Source organism: Polypterus senegalus, chromosome 11 (genome assembly GCF_016835505.1).
Source record: "Polypterus senegalus isolate Bchr_013 chromosome 11, ASM1683550v1, whole genome shotgun sequence".
NCBI classification, from domain to species: Eukaryota; Metazoa; Chordata; class Cladistia; order Polypteriformes; family Polypteridae; genus Polypterus; species Polypterus senegalus.
Genome location: NC_053164.1, coordinates 128,763,482 through 128,771,779, shown reverse-complemented (window position 1 = coordinate 128,771,779; position 8,298 = coordinate 128,763,482). Strand labels below are relative to the sequence as shown.

The 8,298-nt window shown below is 39.2% G+C and overlaps 1 protein-coding gene across 1 annotated transcript; it reads right to left on the bottom strand.

Annotated features, from left to right (window-relative positions):
- Positions 1-3,497: 3,497 nt before the first annotated feature.
- On the bottom strand, positions 3,498-6,363 carry LOC120539512. Its single transcript, XM_039769636.1, has 2 exons — positions 6,275-6,363; positions 3,498-5,041 (listed from the first exon to the last, which is right to left on the bottom strand). Exon 2 carries the CDS (start codon positions 4,981-4,983, stop codon positions 4,105-4,107), a length of 879 nt encoding a protein of 292 aa, XP_039625570.1. The 5' UTR covers positions 4,984-5,041; positions 6,275-6,363; the 3' UTR covers positions 3,498-4,104.
- Positions 6,364-8,298: the final 1,935 nt, after the last annotated feature.

Below are 8,298 nucleotides of genomic sequence, written 5' to 3'. Positions count from 1 at the left end.
TAACTGGACTGGCACGTAGCACAGGCAGAACATCAGAGAGAACCTTGTCAGTTCTGCTCAGCTCTGTCCAAGAGCCTATCCACCCTTCCAGCCTTCCAGGGAGGTCCCCCAACTATGCACCCGGAAGGCAACACACCGTGTGAGACTCTCTGTTTCTGGAGCACACCTATGCTTCAATCCCCCTAATGATTGAGTCACCAACTATCACTACCTCTCTCTCTCTCTGGGAACTGGTTTTTAGGTGGCCCGTTGGGTCTCCTCATCCCTGCCTACCACCTCAGAATCATCAGAGATACCATCTAGCTCTGCAAGGATGTGATAATGGTTGGACACTTCTAATTCTGGGATTGATGCACCCGGACAGAGTGCACCCCTTACCTTACATTTTATGACCATGACCCACCTATTTCTACCTGTTTGGTCTGGGATCTCCTCCTAAGCCACCTTGGGGTGCACACTATCTCTCTAAAGGATACCTTGTCCAGGTCTGCCAAGTCTTTATTACAATGCAGGTCAGCCAACTCCTCCTCCAGTTCAGCGACTGAGCTCGAGGTGTTGGATCAGCTGGCATCTCCTGTGGATGTAGCCCTCGTAGACAACTGGCTCCTCCAAACCAGTGGTTCTCAAACTGTGGGGCAGGCCCCCCTAGGGGGTGCGAAGTAACAAAAAGGGGGGCGCGAAGATGTGAAAAAAAGAAAACAAGAATCAAAAATATGAAAAATACATCTATTGAAACCAAAACAAATGAACTTAAACTTCATTCTGATACTAGAAAAATAAACATAGAGTCAGATAAATGTCAATAAAAGTTAAGTAGGTATAATAAAAAATATGCATCTATGATATATCATTAATTAAAAAAGAACAAATTGGTATTAGTAGGCTCCTTTCAAAAAAACGTTATGAAAACTCAGGTCGCAAATCCTTAAAGGTTGAGAAATGCTGCTCCAAACCATCATTTAAAAAGCTCAACATCCAACAGGACTTTCATTGCACTTGCCTCATTATTAAAATTTGCTTTAGGATTAGTAAAACTGCCTTGATTTTTTTTTTTCTTTTCTTAAATTTAAATGATTTCAATTTAATTGGTAACACTAAGAACTGCTACAGCTGTTTTACACCTTGTCCCCTTAAGCTCATGTACCGTTCTCCCTCTCAACTACCTGCTGTTTGTCCTTCTATGTGGTTAACTTTACCTTTCTCATTCTTTCTGTCTGCTTACCTACGCACAGCTGGGCCTACCCCTTTATTGCTTTAATGTCAACTGTGGCCTTTTTTTTTCTTTTCTTTTAAACTAAGGAATTGCTGTTACAAAGCAATTATTTGCTTACAAATGCAGATATCAGTTACTGCTGCTTTCTACCTTACCTCCTTGACAATAGTTCAGATACAGATAATAAGAACAAGTACATTTACAAGTACAAGTAACTTGTTTCAAGCACACTTCCAAACACCCAGCTACTTTTGCTCTTGTACAGGCAAATAAGAAAAGCAAAAAAACCCTTTTAAAGGGAAAAAAGCTTTACAAATTCCAACATGGTTCCTTAGCGGCAACCAAAACCCAAGTTTTTAAGAGCAAAATGTATTTTTTTATTCAACTCTCACACCACAGAAACCACCAAAAACTCTCTGCAGCCTTTAGCGTTTGCGAAGTTCACATGAGTATGTCTCAAGCCTCAGCACGTCAGCCAAGCCTTGGCATCAGCAGTGAATCATCTGAGTGTGTTTTCACATTATTAGTTTTACACTGTTAGTCAAGTGTCATTTAAAGGCTTACATCTGCATTCTAGCAGTCATCCTTTTTAAAATCTGGTTTTCCTTCAGATGAAATAAGCCACATCCATAGTATAATTACTGCATGACACTGAGTCCTGGGCTCTTCAACATACTGCTTTACCACCTGCCAAATATCAAGTTCACTGTTTCTCTTGGAAGCGACCGTGGTCAATCTTTGTTCTTTGTCCAAACCATCATATATCTGCATTTGCCAAATCAGGGAAATTGTAAGTTTTAGCATTCCCAGTGTTTTGTTTATCTACTGTGGAGGATGGCCGGCCGTTTATCCCGGCCAATACCCACAAGCCGCCAGGTGGAGCCCTCCTTGCAGCATGGAGGTCCCCAGAAGACCAGCAGGGCATCATGGACAATGGGTTTTTATGCACCACCCTGCTGGATGCCATGGGGGCCACGAGAGGGAGCTGCAGGGAGGACCGAAGAGTTCTTCGTGCCCTATGACCCGGAAGTTCGTCATAGGACGAGCGACGGGCTTCCAGGTTGAAAAAAAAGTACTATTTACCCTGACCTAGAAGGAATAAGGAGTTGTGGACTGTTGGCTAGGAACACTTCCGGGTCAGGGAGTATAAAAGGACTGTGGGAGCTCCCAGAGGGCGAGCTGAGCTGGATGGAAGGGTGGCAACGCGTCTGGGAGCTGGAGGATTGGTTTATTGCATTATTGTGTTAATTGTATGAGTATTGTGGAGGAGAGGGTGCTTTGTACACTGTGGAAGTTAAATAAAGTCAATTGGAGGACTTTTACCTGGTGTCTGGAGTCGTGGACAGGGGTTCAAGGGAGCGAGAGCGCCCCCTATCTACCACACTACACAATTTGCTTTTTTTTAGGATGGACTTCAGACTCAGAAAATGTGTTCGTGTTATGCTGAAGAGTTCAGAGAAATGAGAATGTAACAATAAATGTAAATAATACTTTTCATGTGCTGAAAGCAAGAAAAATAAACTGCAAGGCTTGAAGAAGGAATATGCACTTTATGCAAAAATATGGTGCATTAAAATCTGCTTATGTGCAAGTAGAAGCAAGTTGAGATAAATGTATTTAAGCTATAAAAAAACAAAAAAATGTTCCCACATATAAAGTCTAGAGTCAGAAAAAATCACATTTAATTTTTGATCATTTACTCAGGTAAGGTCAGAACTTTTACTCAACCAGACCAATTTCTTGCTTTACTTATTATGTGGTGTACACAGTATAGTAGGCGTTACAGCTTTATCTTATCACTAGCTATGTTACTCATTTAAGGCAGGCTGAAATCTAAGTAATTAATGTAGACCTCAGCATTAAGGTTGGAGATGCACCATGCAATGCATATGTCTGTGTTGTACTCCATTTAGTATGTGATTCACAAAAGCAGTGCCAATGTTTGTGATGTGCCAACTAATGACAAATACAATGTATTCTGTTACTGAAAGTGTTTGTGATGTGCCACCTGTTCAAATGACAAATGCAATGCATTTATTACTAAAAATGTTTGTGATGTGGCATCTGTTGGACTCACCAATGCAATGCATTTTATTACTAAAGATATTTATGATATGCTATGTATTGGAATGACAAATGAGATGCATTTCATTACTAAAGCGTTTGTGATGTGCCTTCTTTTGGAATAAGAAATGCATTGCATTTTATTACTAGAAATAATTTTGAAGAGCCAATCTTTTGGAATGACAGAGACATAGCCACAGGACAGACACACAGACAAACAGAGACGTATCCTTTTATTAAGGTGGATTGTATACAACTCAAATGTATGCGTTTTCTAAGAGAGAAGTACCTCAGGTTCACTTTGTTAATACAACACAAAGGCTCTCAGGAATCCAGCAAGTACTGTATATAAGAACTTTATTTAAGAAAGATGTCTCAGGAGCATACTATGCAAGATGTTACCTTGCACTGTAATCATGGATATGCTACCAATTTTTTGTTCAGACAAACTTTTTATAAATGTGAAAATACACGCATGTATTTAGCATATTACTGACAACATGAACATTTTTAGACAAACACTTTAACTTAAAAAGGTAAAGGAGGATGATCTAAAAATGAAAAATACAATATTTTCATGTGCTGGGACTCAAGGTCAGATGGTGTTTCTTAGCAGGCAGACAAAAGTTAGTATAAAGCACTTTTTTTTAATTGTAATCTCGTGGCACTCCTTCAATGAAAACTTTAAGCCAACTGCCTGGCGATCTTGAAATATAATAAGCAGGTTTTAAGAAATGGATTAATAGAGCAGTCTGGTTAAAAATGCTGAAAGTAAATGTATGGATACTGCCCTAAAGTAATGCATCTATTACCCGTTTGTGCCTTCACTATCTATTGCAGTATTTTAGCCACTTGATGAACTTTTTGGCAGTACGTCTTGTTTCTTTTTCCATGCATATATTTACTTCATAGAGTTGGCATGGTGTAAGGTGCTTTAAGAGGAATACTTTGGTAAATTGGAAGTAATGCTCAACATGGAAAGCAAACACCAAATGATCCCATACAAAATATTTTCTCCAATCAATGCTTTCATCATCGTTATATTCATTGAAGCTGCTAACAGATTCTGGCCACCAGAAAATGGTATCGTCCTCTAGGCCACAGATGCTGTTATCTGGATCATTTGGAAGAAGCGGAAAGTCACAGAACTGATCCTCATAGGGACTGTGAACAACCACTGTATACACAATTTGCTGCTTAAAGCAGGACATTCCGAACACCCGGAAAACAGCATTCTCACCACCACAAAACCTATACTCGTAGGCATTTAGCACGTCTTCAAAGTCCAAGGAGAACTTATAATTTCCATAGAGAGACTCTTCTGAAAATGCAGGAGAATTAGCATTCATGTCCGATGGGTCTAGTTCTGTATTTTCTTCAATCCAGTCACTTATTTCTGTTTCTACTTCTTCAGGATCAACAACACCACTCCAATAGGAAAAAGGACCATAATTACAATTACCAATAGCATAGTATTCACCTTTAAATCCATTTCTAATGATTCCTTTCACTCCCGTTTTGGTTGTGACATGCTGAAGTTTAGAGATGGTTAATTTCACTTCTGGTAGTAGAGGTCTTCTTCTGAGATACCGTCTCCACATGTGTTCATTTAATTCCTCCTCCCTTAATTCTTCTATACTTTTATGTTCATTAAGGAACACCAGTTCTTTGCTTCCACGATTATATCGAGTAACTATATTATCCATTTTTACTTCAAAGAGATCAAAGATACAGTTGCTTGTTGTACCAGGCAGTGAAAACAGTCTGAAAATACAATATTAGAGGTCAAAATATATTATTGTTAAAAAAAAGAATAGCAGAGTGATCTTTAAATGCAAAATGCAGTAAAATTTAGTCTATACAGAAAAGTTGTCAGTTCCAAAGAAATTATTTGATGTACCTGTATTGCCTAAGGGCTATATTCCTGAAATAATATTAATTATTATGTATATTTATATAGCACTTTTCTCACTGCTCAGAGCGCTTTGCATAGTGAGTGGGGAGCCACTTCAACCACTTGGATGTTGCAGCCGTTTTTTGAGCCAGTATGCTCTTCACACATTAGTTTTTAGGTAGTGAAGTGGTGAGAGAGATAGTGAGTTAGAGATAAAGAATGATTAGGGGGCCAACATGACTAAGCTGTAGTTTGTAATTTAGCCTGGACATCGGGATACACCCTGTTCTTTATGAAGGATGCCCAAGGTTCTTTTATGACCACAAACAGTCAGAACCTCGATTTTACATCTCATCCAAAGGACGGTGCCATTTTTACAGCACAGTGTCTCCATCACTGCACTAGGATATTGGGATCCACATTCAGACCAGATTCAGAGAGTAAGTGTCCCCTGCTGGCCTTGTCAACATCTCTTCAGCAGCAACGCAAGCTTTTTCCTAGATGGACTCCCACTCAAGTACTGGCCAGGCCCAAACATGCTTAGCTTAAGGTGGATGACCTGCTCTGAAATGCATGTGGTATGGTAGTCTTAATCTATTCCTAGAAATGCACTAGGGTGCAGACAGAATAGCCTTAAAGGCAGCACCCTCCTGAAAACAAGTAGTCATTTTCATCCATAAAGTCCCACTTGTAGGGTCACATGTGCAGGGTATAGTAAAATTCTGACTTGCATGTGATAATCAACACTCAACACGGCACCATTATTATCTCAAAACTTCTGTTTTTCTTACGTGAAAAATCTAAGAACAGTCACAGAGTGTAGTGATCGGAGTTTATCATCCTTAAACAGGTGAAGTTTACAGTATCCTTATTATAGACCTTCTATAAGTATATTTTTTACCTTTGTCTATGTACTAGATCAGTAAATATAGAGAGGTGAGTAAGACACTAGAGATTATGACACTTTTATATAAAAATAGCCTTTATATAATTCTTTGCATCAGTAAATAACAATCACATACAGAAATAAGTAATAGCAATTCTAAATATACAGTGTACTAGCATAAAATATGGTGAGCAATGTTAATAAGAGTTATCCTTACCAGGTCTAGTTGGTCTGCAGCATAAAGCCCATACAATCTGTTCTGGTGCTGGAGAAGTTCTCAGAGCACCAGTGGTCTAAGACCCAGTATATATAGTATACTTGTTTACAATCCTATGAGGAAATGGCCATCGGTGGTGGAAAGAAACTAACCACAATGTTTACTTGACATTTAGCAGCTGGTGAGTTAAGCTCCAGTTCGGTGATATGAATATAGTAATCTAACCACCTTGTTTCTTTAATCACGTAATCAGGTGGTATGTATATTTTAAAATACCAAGAATAGTAACAAGACCTTTAAAACACAGAAGTGGGTTGGCTTAGAAAGCAGAATAGCGTCTTCTTTGGTGTTTACTCACCCACGTCAGTAGAGAAAGTATGTGAAACCACACGGCTTCTGCCGGTGGTATCATTTGCTGTTGTGGTGACAGAAGAGACGTCTTCATTCTCAGAATCAGTGTCATCTGTTACGTCCACAAGTGCATTGGCAGAACATTCAGGTCCTGGAGTAAAATATTTATTATATTTATATTTAATCATTGTGCAACCGTGCCATATCAAGTTGCCATTCAGGAGTAACAAGGCTGATTGTCCAGATGACCCAAGGGGTTTTTTATATCTACGATAATATGTACTGGACTGCACATCCATGTGATCTATCCACATTTGAGCTGCCATTAGGCTAGCAGGTTTCGTGGGTCTATGGGGGACATTAGTATGGCGCATCACAAGAGTAATGGAACTAAATTGGTTTTTAGTCAATATTTCTGGAAAGAGACTGATAATAATTTACATGATCTTAAAAACATAGATTAACACAAGCATTAAAGCTTGCTACAGTGATAAGTCAGAACTGACCATGATCATTCCTAATGCTGAATACACAACTACATGAAGCCCCATATCTGTATACATCATGCTAATGGAAAAAAATGGACATCAAGGCTTAATAATGATAAACATGAACAAAAAAAGGCAAACTTTTAGCTCACTCCAAACATTATGGTAGCAACTGTTCACAACCTTGTCAGATGAAACTGTCAAGAGTACACTGGAGCCTATGAAACTTCTAAGGGGGTAAGGGAGCTGGCACAGAGCAACGGGCTGCCAACAACCAAAATGAATGCGCACATAACTCATCGAGAGTACTGAGTCTGCAAGACGTCTTCTTCTCCTTTTGTCAGTGAGGTGATAGTCAGCTTTGGGATACACTGTAAACAGCAGCCTGCTTACTGTGACAAATTCATATTTGCTTTCTGTATAAGCATCTTTACCTTTTATTTACTAAATTGTATTTTAACTACAATGCTTGTATGCTGCAACTAATTTATTACCATACGTCTATTGATAACCATTTTATTTCTAAAACTTCACTTATCATAGTTGTTCCAAAGTGCATATTTATTTTTCATTTTTCAAGCCTGTAATGCTTTCTTCTACATTCAGGCTTCATTTGTGAGGTTTCACAGATCACCTAACAGTGTACACTGTGGACCTTGTGATTGTTATTGTGTCCTGCACTTACTGTACTGTAAACACACTAACACTGAAAACTTGTGCAATCTCTGTACACCGATTTACCACCGAGGTTGAGAACACTTGTATTTACGACCAATGTTCTCTCTAAGTTTTTTTTTTCTTTTCTTTTTTTTTACAGATGAGCGGATGTGCATAATAAATGAGCTGGTAGTTTTCTTTTACGACCGATTCGTTCACTCTCACTACACTACATGAGGTTTGTACCGTGAAGTATTGATCGATCGCCACAAAGAACCGACAAATGAACAGCGAGTATTTCAACGTGGTGCAACAAACAATTAGAAACAGTGAGCAATGAGCGCTCTGGTCCCCCATGGGTATTCACGAAGCACCGATACATTAACGATGAGCGGTTCCAAACTGATGTGCATGACAGTGAGTGAGCTGCATGAAAATGGCCGAACGGCAGTTCAAAGGTGCGGTGCGTCTCTCCAAAAAAGGCCACAGAGATTCGATTATCAGTTTTTGATGCATCGTAACGGCCTT